Source organism: Narcine bancroftii, chromosome 8 (assembly GCF_036971445.1).
Source record: "Narcine bancroftii isolate sNarBan1 chromosome 8, sNarBan1.hap1, whole genome shotgun sequence".
Lineage (NCBI taxonomy): Eukaryota > Metazoa > Chordata > Chondrichthyes > Torpediniformes > Narcinidae > Narcine > Narcine bancroftii.
Window position 1 is genome coordinate 138589134 of NC_091476.1, and position 16235 is coordinate 138605368.

Consider the following 16235-nt stretch of genomic DNA (forward strand, 5'->3'; position numbering starts at 1 on the left):
CTAACCTCTGCCCCTGTGTCTATGAGGAACTTTTCCCCAGAGTGTCAGGCCCATAAGTAAAGGAGATTATCATGGCGGACAGCCCCCGTGGCCATTAGCCACGGCTGGCCCCAGCGATTCCAGGAAAAGAACAGGGAGGGCGGCAACAGTGGGCTCCTATACCCAACTTTTGGTGGTAAAAACATCAATGGTCCAAACTGAGGACGCTCCCTGATGTGGGCATCACTGGTGGCGTGGGGAAGGCCTGGGTATTAGGGCATGACACAGCAACTTAGACAAGGGAGGCCCTGCCACGATGCTTGGTGTTCCATGCGGGCCGCTACTTTGCATGGGTCACTGAAATCGTGAATGAGGAAGCGGATATCTTCCAGCATCTGCTTGAGAAAGACTTGTTCAAATGGTAAACATGACTATGACCATCTGCTAATACCAGCATCTCGTTCATTAAGGCCGATAATGTCTGGCCACCTAGGCTGTCCATGTGGAGCAACCACACTGCACGCTCATGGTGGGAGAGGTCAAAAGTACGGATCAGGAGCGTCTTGATTGTTTCATACCTGCCAACTGGTGGCTGGTGTAGGAAGTCGATGACACGGCCTGCTGTTTCCTGGTCAAGTGAACTGACCACATAGTAGTACTTTGTGGCATCCAACATGATTTTTCTGACTTGGAATTGGGCTTCGGCCTGTTCAAACTAGACCTATGGCTGCGAAGTCCAGAAAGTCAGTAGTTTCAGTGAAACTGCATTCTGTGTGCTTGGGTCAGTCATCGTTGGGTCCGAATGCTGTTTGGACTGTCAGGGTTATGAATGTAAGCACACAGTGAGCGATAAAACTATGAAGAGCTGAAAGTGAGTTGAACCAACTGACTTTAATAGAACTCTCGCATGCGCTTAAATCCCTCGGAACCTGATGATGCCTGCGACTCCCGGGACATTTATGACGTCAGCCACCAGGCTGTGGGCTTGCCCCGTATCAGGAGCTCTCACAGTCAGATCTGCCGTAGACTTGTATTGTGTATAATATCTGTATGTATGTTTGCACTGTTCTGTAATGTGGACCAGAGAACACTGTTTCATTGGTTGTTCTGGTAAAATCGGAATTAAAATAAACTTGAAATTGAACTTGAACGTGTCCATGGAGACAATCTTTAACATCCAATCTGCTCAATGTACATGCAATTTTATTGAGGGTGAGGAATGGGTAAATTCCTGAGCTTGGAGAAATCTTAGAATGAAACACAAAAGTCTGCAGATGCTGTGGTTGCAGTAAAAATACAGAAACGCTGGAGGAACTCAGCTGGTCTCGTAGCGTCTACTGGAGATAAAGATATATAACTGACTTTTTGGGCCTGAGCCAATCTAATCCAGATTGATTTAACAGATTCTTACAGGGCAATGTTGGTCCATTCATAGGTGTCTTGATAGGTAATGACTGAATTGAATTGACTCTAAAGGGCCATTTCTCGTATATCAAGCTTGGAACAATAATATTTATGTCTCTTTGACCCTGTCATTTAATCGGAATCCATTACACACATAACACAGCAAAGCCCAGCGACCATTTTTCAGTTTTGGTATTAGGTGCAGTAGTTTGACAAAAGAGAATATGGCGATTAATGCGTATTCCCTGCATTACAGGTTACAAGCCTAACTCAGTCCATCTCTTCTCCTCCAGGTTGAGCCAAGAGGATAAGCAAAAGGTGACTGCAATCTTTCCTTCCATTTAATTCCTTCTCCTGTGGAATGATTGATGGAACTAAACCTCTCATGGTTTTAACACAGAACTCTGTCAGCAGTGAGTTGGAGGCAGGATGGAGGTATGACTGACATTAAAAATAGTTCTGCAATCAGAGCCAAGTTCCTGAAAACAGAATCCATTTAAAGACCAAAGAAAATTGAATTTTGATAGAAACCACAGTAGTTTTTTCCTCAACAGTTCCAGAAAATTATGTGAGTTGGGGAATTGTCACAGATGTACATTCAAACCCATGGTGCAAGTGCCTAACCTTTTATCTGTGATTCTGAACACTGGCAAACAACAAAATTTGGCACTTTTTTCGGTAATGAAAATGCCTGACTGTCTTGCTCCTAGTCCCTGCCATCCGTCTCCCCCCCCCGGCCATCCGTCACTATCCCTTCCCCTCACCGTCCATTGGATGCCCCCCCTCACCTGCTCGCCCACCCTCCCCATCACTGGCCATCAGTTGGTTCCCCCCCCCCGGCTGTCCATCAGTTTCCCCCCTGCCCCCAGCCATTCATTACGCAGTCCCCCACCATCTAACTCCCAACATGGCAGCAGGGGTGCAGGGCTGGCGATGGTTCAATGCCCCGAGCACCCAGTGGGAGAGAAGCACGCAGCTGCTGGCTTGTCTTTGTTACCCATAATCCTCCACGCAGCTGGAACTGCTCTGCCAGAGCCAGAGCTCTCCCAACTGTGTAGTGGATTATGGGTAAGGAAAACGGCCATTGATCCTGCATTGAGCCAGCCACCTCCTGCTTCTCTCCCACCGGGTGCTCGGGGACGAGAGTTACCTTTCCACTGAAGGTAAGAGAGGGTGGGGATGGTGTATGGCAGGGACGGGGGTCTGAGCCAGTTTTATTTTGAAGTTTTACTTTAAAATAAAAAACATGATAGTGATATTATGGTCTTTTATGGTCTTTATTTATCAAAATTCATTTAACACCCCGCACCCCCTGTTTTGTGCAATTTTGTGCGTTTGAAATATCGCATTTTCTTAAAGGGACCACCATTTTAAAATGATTATGAAATCCGGAAGATTCTGAACAACAGTAGGTGTCCGGTCCCATTGATTCCATATAAAAGGTTAGGCATGAGTATCTGGCACCTATGGGGTAGATACCGGATAAGTGAATTTTCTGGTTGCTTGAGATTGTTTGTTGCTAGGGAACTGACTGCTAGGGAGTGACTATTTCTTTTCTGCAATTTTTTTTTGCCAGTTGCTTGATTTCAGATAATAGAGATTTTACTGTATTAGGCTCCTCAGTTCAATGAACCTCCATCACTTCGCAGACTGACCTGGAAAAACTACTATTCCTTCACCATTGGGTCAAAATCTTGGAACTCTTACCCCAAAGCACCACAGATCACCTGCAGCAAAAGGACTGCAGCAGTTCCAACAGGTAACACAGCATTGCCTTCCCAAAATCCTTCAGGGATGGTTAATAAATGCTGAGAACTGACTGACAGAAGAACAACCCAACCATCGCCACGTTGACTGGGAACTATTTTGTTACCATATCCAGTCTGTTAAAATATGAACCACCAGGGCAATGTATAAAGAAGCTGGGAGCTGAATTGTCTGATTTGGTATTTTCAGACTCTAGTGACTTCAGTTACAATGATCATCTGAGAAGATTTACTAGGATGTTGCGCAGAGTTTAGGAATTGAGCTATACGGAAAACACAAAAATCTGTAGATACAGTGGTTAAAGTAAAACATACACAATGCTGGAGAAATTCAGCAGGTCAAACAGTGTCCTTTATACAGCAAAGGTAAAAATACATAACTGACATTTCGGGCTTGAGTACTTCATCAACATATTAAAGAATGTCGGCAGGCATCCGAGCAAAAGAGTAAGGGCGGAAGTGTGGTTGCAAAGGCAGAAGGTGACAGGTGGAGAAGGGAGGGAGGGGATAGCAGCGATGAAGGGGAGGAGGGATGGCTGGGTGAAGAAGCGGAAAGGGTGAGAGGAGAATTGGAAATGGGAAGGGAAGGAGGGAGGGTGAAGAGGAGAGCAGGATAAACAGGTTCAGACTTTATTCCCTGGAGCGTAGAAGAATGAAGGGAGATTTGATGGAGGTATTTAAAATTATGAGAGGGATAGACAGAGTAAACGTAGAGAGGCTTTTTCCACTGAGGGTAGGTGAGATACAACCAGAGGACATGGGTTAAGACTGAAAATGAAAAGTTTAGGGGAACATGAGGAAGAAGTTCTTCACACAGAGAGTGGTGGGAGTGTGGAACGAGCTGCCAACTGAAGTGGTGAATGTAGGCTCAATTTTAACATTTAAGAAGAATTTAGACAGGTACATGAATGGGAGAGGTATGGAGGGCTGTGGACTGGGAGCTGGTCAATGGGACTAGGCAAAAAATATGGTTCGGTATGGAAAAGAAGAGCCATGGGGCCTGTTTCTGTGCTGTAATGTTCTATGGTTCTATCAGCCTAGGGACAATCACATGATCAGCTGATGACATCATCAGCGAAGGCACACCTCTCCACTGTGGACTGAATGGCTTGCTCAGATAGTATCAGTTTTCAAAATGGTAAAGTTATGCCCAGCTAAGTTGCTAAGATTTCCATTCCTTACATCCCAGCCAAGTGATCAACATTGTTAAGAAATAAGATTACGTTTGTCTGTGCCAGTTTCTTAATTTCATCTGCCTTTGGATGGGAGGGAGGACAGTTTTGTGTGATTTATTATTATCTATTCTCTTCTGAAAAGATTAAGCAGTACCCCAGTTCCAACCACACTTGGCTAGCATTTTTCTTTCCATTGTGAATGGCCAATGTGCCAAAGTAACCAATCCATCCACCCTTTTGGCCTTCTCACAAGTGGAACATCCAATCCCTCACTACATTGGGTTACATTTCTGGCAGTGTGCCATCTCAAAGAGATGGCAAACTGTATCAAAACAGATTGTGATGCCACGTATGCCCAATGTTTATAACATCTCACAGATAAAGAGCTTCTCTTCAATGAAAAAGCACAAAAGGATATGAAATTAAGAAAATGCCATTGTCAACTATTTCTTAATGACATGGATCACTTTTATGTCTGAATAGTAATGCTTTATAATGCATCTGTACATTTAACTTGTAAATTAATTTTAAAGATGAAATGATTTTTTTTTAGAGCTAATTGATCTAAATACCAATTCTTGACTGTTTCTGTATTCTGACTTCATTTTCAGTACATGAAGAAAATTTTATCTCTCACGTAATTTAGAACCGTAGCTTTAAGCTCTTGGCTTATCTCTATCCTTCCATTGCTTGATCTGTCTTCCATCCACTGTTATGTCTCTATTTTCAGAAAACCTTCATCTCCTTCACATTGCCTGAATCTCAGATTGAGCCAGAGACCCCATTCTTTCCTCACTTTCAGACCACCCAATGCTCAGGTACACTGGAAAATTTCCTGGATCACTGGAAGAGAAAGCTACTGGCCGATGAGAAATGTTTTTCTTAGTGTGCTGAGGGATGGATGAGGGTCAGTTTTACAGGAAAGAGGGCTGTAGATAGGTCTGATAGTTGTCAGTTTAGGAATTGTTGGACTTTATCAATGCACTCAATTTTAATTGTTCTAGCAGTTTCTCCCATAACTGCTGGTCAGAGGATTGAATAGTCCAACCCTGTAATATAAAGTCTTGATCTTCATGGTAGTAAATGGACCTCAGCAAGGACGATGATGAAATACTCTTTAAAATTTTCACATTCAATCCTTCTACCAGACATTGATCTGATCTCCTTCATCATAACTTCAGACAATTTTCCATATCTGAGCTGTTTTAACTTCAGTCTCAATCTTTATGGTTTCTGCAAACACAACTGCAGTATTTGCTCAAAATATTCATGCAGATTATTAATCCAGATAAGTTTCACACCAGAAACCAGAACACAATAAAGTCCAGACTAACATCTTAATGTGGTATTGAGGGAGTGTAGCATTGTCAGTAGTGCTGCCTTTTGGATGAGAGGAGAAAATGAAATGTTCCTTTAAGTGGACATTAAAAATTCCAGGATATAAACAAGAACAAGTGGTATCTCCAGGACAATAGTGATTGTTTAACATCATCTAAGTCAGATTATCAATTCATTATAGCATTGCTGTGTTAGGGAGGTTCTGTGCATATGTTGATTGCTCTCTTTCTGTTATTTACAATTGTCATTGCATTTCAAAAGTTTGCATCCACTTTCATTGTAACTTGGCAACAAATGTCAAAATGCAACAAAGGCTTCCAGACCCACCGCCCTTTGACTCCAAGATCAGGTCACACGCTGTCAATTGGAGTGATGCTTCCATCATTATTACTCTCAGGAATCTCTTGCATCCACACGAAGCCATCGTTCCCCAATGATTGGCTTCACTCCACAAAACCTGATCCACATCGAATCAAGTCCTCTGTTGGCTCTCTGAAACAATTGGCCTGATATCAGATTACCTGCAAAAGACAGGCCTGACATTTTATGAGATCTTCCTCACAGAGTGAACCAAGACACTGCCATATGTCACTGTTCGAAATCCATGGAGTGGAACCATTCCTTTCTTATCACCGGTAAAGTATTCACCTGTAAAATGCTAGAGTCCAGTCATGGGTTCTCAATAAATGCAAAGGCTGAAGGAGTTTATTTTAAAAGAAAACCAATAAATGTCAACAAACTGTGATACTGAGAGCAATTGCGTATTGTGCTGTTCCCAGTAAACCCTGGTAACAGGAATAAGCCAAGGCACTGATCGTTTACCTTCAGTCGTTCACTTTGTCGCCCTTGAATAGCCTGTGGCATAAGTTCTAGACTTTTCTGCCTCTTCATTATAAAAATCACATGCACATTTCTTTCAGACAGATGTGGAAAATGAAACCAGGAAGTGTATCCATGCTTCAAGCAATGCCCAGGGCATATTTTTAATATTCACAGCAGAAATTTAGAAAGGAAGAGAAATCCAGAGTTCCAACTCTGTTTGAATGTAAACACAATGGAACACCATTTAGCCTCTTTAACTTTTTTGTTGTTCATCTATGTAAATCTGTGATCTGACCTATACACCCCCAAATCCTGAGAACAATCAGTTCACATGGCCTACTGATAAGCTGCATTTGGAATTGACTTCCATAACAACCCACTTTGCGTGCACAACAGTTTCCTTACTCCTCCTGAAAGGCCTGTCTCCGCCAATTGGCGTTATCTGAAAAATTCTACTTTAGGATGACCACTCCAGAATGGGCCAAATGGCCTCCTATAATTCCATAAATTCAAGAGATTCCACAGTTTTACGGACAAGACTGCATTGACTGTCCAACTAAATTAAATATCTGTATGAGAGAGACACAAATGAGACTGCAGATGGAATCTGAAGCCAAACACACTCTGCTGAGGAACTCAATGGGTCCGAGCTACATTATTGGGAGAAAAAGAATGGTCAAAATTCCAGGCCAAAATGTTGGCCGATCTTTTTCTCCACTGATGCATCTCAACCCACTGACTTCCTCCAGCAGGTTGTGTTTAGCTCGTATAAGTGTAAATCTTTCTTGGCATGATCTTGGTGGGGTTCCATTTGATATTTCATCAGGGAGGGCAAAAGTTCTTCAACAATATATTCCACTGGGCCCCTTGGCTCTCATAACAGGATTATTTTGAATGGAGACACAAGAGAATGCAAATGTTGAATCTGGAGCAAAAATCAATCAGATGGAGGAACTCAGTGGGTTGAGCAGTATCAATGAGTGGGCAGGAGGAAGTTTGAAGGGTCTTGAAGGGTTTGAACCAAAATGGCAACGATGCCTTGCCAATAATGAATACTCAAATTAGTAATGGCACATTCTCACCCATTAGTGCTGCTACCTGACACTTTGAGGATGAATTTCAAGGCAATTCTTTGGCTTGGCTTCACGGACGAAGATTTATGGAGGGGTATGTCCACATCTGCTGCAGGCTCGTTGGTGACTGACAAGTCCAATGTGGGACAGGCAGGCACGGTTGCAGCAGTTGCAAGAGAAAATTGGTTGGTTGGGGTAACAAATGACCTCAACAAGACATGTCAACATTTCACTTATCCATTGTAATTGACTTCATGATGCTTTACAAGCTTCAATTATTTTTGTTTCAGTACATTCTAGACAATATAAGCCTACTCTGCTCAATCTTCCCCTTTCGACAACACAACATGGAGGATGGCTCTTTGACTCACTGTCTGCACTGATCGTGAACACTACACTCATCTACATATCTACACTCATCCCATTGTATTCTTCGCATTTTCTCCCTAGATCTGAGCACTTACTTGCAAACCAGGGGCAATTTCTAACAGTAAATTAACCCACCAAACTGGTAGCACCTGAGAAAATCCCTGGGGGAGTTAGTAGGGAGCAACTCCGTACGGGCAGCAATGAAGATCAGGGCTGAACCTGGGTCAGTGGAGCTGAGAAGCAGCAGCTCAACCAACTTGAAACAAGGTGAAACCCTTACACATTCCTCCTGATGTGGCCTTCCAAGAACTTATTGCAACAAGATTCTTCCTTATTCTTTTAATCCAAAGACTTGCATATTCATATGTTAATGGTCACTGTAAATGAACCCCAGTGTGAAGGTGAGCAGTAGGATTAAGAGGTAAATTTTTAAATTTAGACATACAGTACGGTAACAGGCCCATTTGGCCCACAAGCCCGTGCCATCCAATTGACCTGCAACTTTGGTATGTTTAGGGTGAGAGGAAACTGGAGCACCCAGAGGAAACCCAAGCAGACATGGGGATAATGTATAAACTCCTTATAGTCAGCACTGGATTCAAATCCGGGTCACTGGAACTGTAACAGCGTTGCACTATCCGCTACGCTAACTGTGCAGATGATGAGAATATGGGAGAACAAATAGAGATGAATGTAAGTTTAGTGTCAATAGTAGATAACTGTTTGTTGCAGACTCATTGAGCGAAAGGACCTGTTTCCATGCTATATCTTTCTATGCCTTACCAACTATTTGCTGTGTCTGCAAGCTAGGCTTTTTGTTGTTTATTTTACGAGGACACCCACATCTCTCAGCTAGCCAGCTTTTATTAGATTCTGTTTTAGAGGAATTAATATTCAGAAGTCAGGCAGAATTCATGTGTCAATTTCTTCATGGCTATAAAATCTCTCGTGCTGCAGTCTAGATGGAGATGAAAGAACATGCTGTTTTTATATGCAAGCTTCGATTTTAATATTAGTAATCCAATTAAGGGAAAAAATTATAACAAGTCAAATTTGAGAGAAGGGGTTTTAGTGATGGGTGTAGGTAATTAATTGCTTGCATGTAATTAATAGCTGGGCTGGTTTCATCTCCATCTCTGCTTCTGTGCTGTTTATTGGCCAATGTGTGAGGAAGGCAGAAATGTTATTACAAAAACAGGAAATTACTGCTGAGTAGATTTTCCTCTCATTCACTAGAGGAGGATTAATAAAGAGATGTCTCTGACTGATAAATTAGGGCTGGGCAATATTAAACACAGATGGAGAACACTTGGGAATTGTCCCCTGACCACCGAGACCAAAAGAGGTTGTCCCTCGTAAGAGGGGTAGGGGAACGTTGGTTGTTAAAGATTAAAGCGTCTGTTGTCTCCCAGTTGTAAGAGAGACAGAAGTGAGTGAGGAAATTGAATGAGAGAAACACAAAAACTGTAGATGTTGGAATCTTCTGGCCACCATTATGTCATTCTTCTACAGGAGTGCATACTCGCCAGCTGCATCTCAGTGTAGTATGGTTGCTGCAGAGAAGTGGATCGGAACTCAATCCACAGACCCATAAGAGTGGCAGAGAGGATCACTTGAGTCTCTCTCACTCCCCACCATCAATGCGATCTACTGGGATCATTTTCTGAAGAGGGAGTGCAAAATCATTGAGGATCCCTTCCACCCTGCCTGCAGCATCTTTCAGCTGCTCCTGTCAGGAAAGAGATACAGGAGGATCAGAGCCAGCACCACCGGGCTGAGAAACATCTGAGACCCTCATATTCGCGAAACAACATTTATTTATTGGTATTATATGAATACTTGCCCTGCATATATATTGTTGGTGTGTATGTGTGTTATGTCTGGTAATGTATCTGCATGTTTTGCACTGAGGACTGGAGAACACTGTTTCTTCGAGTTGTACTTGTGACTTGAATTCAGTGAACAATGGGAAGGAGGAGGGGCTCAGTGGGTAGAGCTGGTCAGTCACTGTTTCAGGTTAGCACTCTTTATTGAGATTGTTGATGGGCCCCAACCCGAAATGTTGACTGTCCATTTCTCTCCATGGATGTTGTCTGACCTGTGGGCTTTATCTAGCTTCTCACAGTTTGCTGAAAAATTAAAGTTCCCTTTTGGCCTTCCCATCTTAACTGAACTTGCTGGACGTGTATCACACTGGAATGCTGTTTTCAAACCCAGCCTGACATTTAATCTTGCTGATATCAGTAAAGGTTAGCGTTGGTTTCACCAGTTTCCTAGCAAGGAAACCTACCTGTGCATGTCTCCAAATTTCTCTTTACAAGTTGCAGGCAAGGAGCTTGTGGTAATTTGGATTTATCTCCCATGTTAATTTTTGGGCATTCTGTGGATACGAGGCGACTGCACACTTGAAAGTCTTCATACATTACATTTTGTGGAAATGAAAAGTCAATCTCTCAGGCACGTATCACCCTCTTTACTTCAATAACCTTCCTCACGTAAAGGTAAAGGTTCCATTGTAACGTAATACTACATTTAGAATGTAACATACATGAAATATTTAACTTTTGTCTACTGAAAGGCAGACAGAGAGTCCTCACTTTGTCCAGCAGCCCTCAGAGAAATCTACAGCACCTGGTGTTCCAGGTGGTCTCTTCTCCAAGTACTGACCAGGCCTGAGACTGCTTAGCTTCAGAAATCAGACAATCTTAGGCACATTCAGACTATTAGGATGTGAGCCCCATGAAATACCATATTAGTTATATTGTCCAATATATGACAATGAAACTCATATTCATATTTGCCATGTTATTGACAACTCCATGGTTGAAGAGGGGATGGATCTACACCAGACTGAGATCACAAGTGAGAACCATAACATAGGAATTGCTCTGAAGAATAAAGGAACAGGGGCAAGATGTTCAATACCAAGGAGCTGTGATACTATTTAATTAGATCCTTGCTAATCCTGATTTGCTGCTGGAAGATCACCAACTTGGTGAAAGACATTCTTTGCTCTGCCCAAAACTTGTTGGTCTTCTGGCAGTCAGTGCAGAGGTGTAATCCTGGGGGAGCCACCTTAGCGGCAATGGTGCTAGAAATGGTTAATGCTACAAGCTACAATAACAGAATGTACAAACCGATATGACAACATGAGTGTGAAGAGATATATAGATTTTTAAAAATATTGATTTCTATGTGTAGTTAAAAAAGTCTATCTTGTAATTTAAAATATCTGGATCTCACTGCACTTTCATCTCTCTGCTCGGAATCCCCTGATACTTGCAAAGCCAACAAAACTCGACAGAGTTTGATCTGGAAAGTTCCTACTGCTTCTTGATTAGTGAAAGGGTTTTTCCTTAATCATCCCTTTTCCTCTTGCAGTGAAATGGTTTTGCTTTGTGTTTGATTCCTTGCCAAGAATTTTTTGAAGGTTCTGGGGATGTGGCAGAGAGGAGGAGCTGAGGTTTGGAGTTGATCAGCCATGATCATAGTGAATGGTGGGCAAGTTATGAGATGTTGAATGGCCTTCTTCTGCCTCTGTGTTCTGATCGTTTACTCTTTCCTTGCAACCTCTTTTCAAAAACCTCGATTAACCCTGCCTGCGACATTCACAGAATGTAAAACCATTATAGGTTCTACTACCTAACGCATATTAACCAGTTAGTTTCCTGTTGGAAATCAATAGAAGGGGCCCTCTCTAAAGATGCAGTGTACACATCCGAAAACCAATCAGAAAAAGGATGAGTTACAGAGGTGAAGTCAAATATAAAAGGAATAGGACACACATTATCTTGTGCTTCTCACAGTCCTAGGATAATTTAGAGCTAATTAAATTATTTGGAGATCTCATTGCTCTTGTATTGCAGAAAATGCTTCAACCAATTTGCACACTGCAAGACCCCACAAAGAGCCATATTAGAATGACCAATCTATGCCAGTTATGTTGGTGAAGGCCTGAACTTTGGGCTCTCTTTCAAAGAATTATTACGGCATTTTCTCAATCATAGCAGATGAGATTTAACACATTTAGCAAAGGCAGAGCTCTCTTGGTAGTTAATTGAATCAAAGGGTTATATGGCACTGAAACAGTCCCTTCAGCCCAACTCTCTCACACCAACCCAGTTGTCTACCTGAGCCAGTCCCATTTGCTGCCCTCTCCATGTATCTGTTGAAATGTCTTCCCAGTGTTGCAATAATACTCACCTCTACCACTTCCTCTGGCAGCTCATTCCACATACCCACCACCCTCTCTGTGGAAAAGTTACCCCTTAGATCCCCTTTAAACCTTTCACCTTAAATCAATGCCTCCAGTTTTAGATGCCCCTACCCTGGGAAAAAAGACAATTCACTCCTTACCTGGAGTGCTGGAGCGTAGATTTTTGGCTCTTCTGGAGTGGGATTCTAACAAATAATCTCTGGAACTGAGGCAAATTCTACATCCTGAGATGAAAGCTGAAATGGAGGCCTCCCAATAAGGTGATGTTTAATAATGGGAAATAATATTCCAATAGTAATGATGAATTCACAGTTCTTTACACACTCAATGGAAAACAGCTTCATGTGTACTGTCTCCGTTTACAGAGATTCCAACATCTGTTCTTACATCCAGCTGCATTCTTCTTGCCAAGTCCCTAAGAAACATCTCAGGACACATGGAAAACTGGAAATTTAACTGGACTAGTCATGTAATGACCATGGAGAAAACAACAGATGACAAGCTGGGGATCGGGAAGTAAATCCATCATCACCTTACCATCTACATCCACAAAGCACAAGTATGGAGTGTGATGGAACAAACTCCACTTGCCTGTTTGAGTACAGCTCCAATAATGTGGAGACCATCATGGACTAAGTTAAGCATCTTGACTGTCACCCCATTCACTGCTTCCAGTTGCAATGCCTATTATCAACAATTAATCTGTAAGCTACACTGAGGACACCTCTCAAGTATGTCATCTCTACCACCAAGAAGGTCCAGGACAGCAGACACATAAGAACACTTGCAGTCCCCTCCAAGTCCTGTATTATCCTGAATTGGAAGGAGATTACTAATCCTTCATTGTCACCTAATCTAAATTGGGGATCCCCTTAACAATGACTGGGGACATTCATCACCAGAAGGACTGCAGGCTTCAGGAAGATGGGGAAAGGCAACAAATGTTGGCCATTCTTGTAATACTCTCACCAAAAATAAAGAAGCAGAATCTGATGTGATGCATTGCCTGATTATCGAGCAGTTGAGAAAGATCCTTTGAACACAAGACAGATCCAATGGGAAAGGATTTACAAGGAAAGATTTACTGTTCCTCAGGTTGGCCATGCACCCACCACCTATTCTTGCATTCTGGACAGTTCTCCAATCTGACCTGTAGTTTGAAATGTTTAGAACCAGAAAGCTCAAGTAAGACCTTGGAATATTAAATAAAAAAAACACATTTTTGCCAAACCATCCCCAATACCATATCTCTCCCCAACTATTATTTTTTGCTGCAAAAGATTCAAAAACACTTCTCCTTTAAGAGTATCCACCTCCCCTACCCCCCCACCCCCCACTTCAAGTGCAGCCAGCTCTGTGTCACCTGTATCAGGGGCCACACTCCAAGACCCTGCTTAGAGAACTGCATATGTAAATTTCCTTCCCAGCAATATTCTTACCAGCGACTGGGTCAGCCAATTTTCCAGCCACGTGATCAAACCTAATAAAACTATTTTGTTGAAGATTATATCTAGACAGAACATGCAACCCTGGAATAATAATAATTCCTCTATTTAAGATTTCCAATACTGAATAAAAAAGGCATTATTACGATCAAAAAGACAGTGCAGGATGTCTGACAGCAATGTTTTCTCCTGAGTTTGAGTGCAAATGTGAGGATAAAAACCAAGGACACAGGTAGCACTTAATATTGTTTTCAAGATTATGAAGAGGATTGACAAGGCTGAACATTCACTATTGTGAAGAGTTCAAATATCAGGAACATAACTTTAAGGATAGAATGTTTTTTACCATAATGATAGATCTATGGATATCAGGAATGCTAATTCATTTGGGAGTGTAAATAGATTCAAATGAAAAATTAATGGACTATTTCAAAAAATTCATTTGAGGAAAAGGACAAGGCTCTGTGAGGAGTGGAGATACAGTGCTCCCGTAGGGTCCAACCACCCAGCCAACTGCCCTCAGCTCTGCACAGGGTGGCAACGCCTCTGATCAGCAGCAGGCCACAAGGGGTTGCAGACTCTAGGGGAGTGGAGGACTGCCACAGGGCACCAGAAAATGGGGAGACCATCCCCCGTCTGAGAAGGAGAAGCAGGGAGATGACTCACGGGGACAGTGATCATGACAGTGGACCAGTGAGGGGGCTCTGTCCGCGAGCTGTTGGCAACTCGAGGCGAGGAACGCACGGAGACTGTGGGTCGCTGGACACTGCTGTCGGGAGACTCAGGCCGGGCTGCGGACCGCTGGAGGGGTACAAGGATGCGAGGAGATGCCGAAGGCACTGAAGGGTTTCTGACTGATCAGTGTGGCCAGTGGCTTGGACTGGACTCAGTGTGGCTGCAGAAGCTACAGAAGCACTGGTGGAGAATCTAAGAATGCTCGGTGACTCTGGGGGGACTCTTTTTTGCTTCTCTTTCTCTGACTAAGAGATGCTTCAGGTAATATCTGCCATGGTGAATCTGTCTGCCTTACAGCAGACAAAAGGAATTTAATGTTATATGACCCTGTTTTATTACAGTGACAATAAATTGAATCTTGAATGTTGAAGGCAGCACTATTGATTAAAAAAGAGTTGATGGGACTCGAGGCTTTTCCATGTTGTTAAAGGAACATTCCTTTTGATAGCTAATAAAGGGAGGATTGTGAATAAGGGAGAATACCATGGTTTACCATTTTGGTTCTTGTGAATGATGTGGTGTCTGAATGGGCTGCCAAGAGAAGTGGTAAAAGCAGATGCAAGAGAAGCATTTAAGAGGCTCTTAAATGTGCACAGAATGGAGGAGTATGGATCATGCACAGGTGGAAAAGATTAGAATTAATTTGGCATCAAGCTCATTGCAGACATTGTGGGCTGAAGGCCCCGCTCATGTGCTTTAAATGTTCTAACATGTTAAAGACTCTTGATTCCAAAAACAAACAGAATGAATGTCAGTGATGTGGGATTAACCCTTGCAAGTACCTCGGATTGAACTTCCACCATTGTCACCAGGAATCCAAGCCAATGTTATAGAGGAGGCTGAAGTTCGAGATACTGTCAGTCGAGGCTGGTCAGGTGGTACTAGGAAAGATCAAGTCAGCTGTCAATCAAATATTCTGCTGCTTTTCCCTACAATCACATTTAACAACAACACATGAGGTTACAGAGCGAAGGGGGATTTTACTGAAACATACACGATCCTAAGGGGGTAAACAAGAAAATCTACAGGTGCTGGGGGCTAGTGCAGAACATAAAAGTGCTGGAGAAGGTCATGTAGCATCCAGAAGAAGAAAAGGGTAACTAATGTTTTGGGCCTAGTTAGCCTCAGGTGCCCCGTACTTCCCTCTCGAAGCTGTGTGACCATCTGAGTTTCCCCCAGCACAGTTGTGTGTTGGATCTATTCTTGTTTTTGGATGTCAACCGGGATATTTCCAAATTTCAAACATAAAAGTCAACGCAACTCCATCAATGAGAGAGCTGCAACACACCTCATGTGACCAAGATTTTCTTTCTTTTCTTTTCAAAATATCTTTGTTGAGTTTAATTAAAAACACACACCCACACATATATTGATCTGATACATCTGCTGGATTATAAGAAAAGACAAAAAATTGAACATTTTAAATAAAATCTTGATTGTACATCGTATAAATTTCAAATCAAGCCCATTATATCAAAATATTGAAAAAAAAAACAAAAAAAGGGTAAAAATAGAAAATAAAAAACCTTAAAAGATTTTTAAGTTCATCACACTTCAAGATTGTTACACTTGGAATCCTGATAATTAGGATTGGTGGCTGGGCGAAGATGATATCTGAAGTGTGAGGCAAAGTGGAACTGCACAGTGAGGAGATGATGAGAGAGTTTATTGTCACATACACAAGGTACATATGTACTGAAATCCTTGCTTGCTGCAACTACGCACTAAAGTACACTAACAAAACATAGTACAAATTAAATTGGCACACAAATGAAAAAAGATAACAAATATGAGAAGATAGATAAACATTCATGGATGTAATTAGTGCATGAAATGTGATGTTGCAATTGAGTAGCCAAAGATGTGAAGGTTCAATAGTGGTGGAGAAAGGAACAAAAACTGATCAGAGCACA

At 42.3% G+C, this 16235-nt stretch overlaps 1 protein-coding gene across 1 annotated transcript in view; it reads right to left on the bottom strand.

Annotated features, from left to right (window-relative positions):
* Nucleotides 1-16235, bottom strand: part of LOC138742114 (cell adhesion molecule DSCAML1-like) — a 94360-nt gene that overhangs the window by 58335 nt on the left and 19790 nt on the right. Inside the window, exon 6 of the mRNA XM_069896299.1 lies at nt 15105-15203. Coding sequence (XP_069752400.1) covers nt 15105-15203 — 99 coding nt within the window. The remainder of the gene's footprint in view (nt 1-15104; nt 15204-16235) is intronic.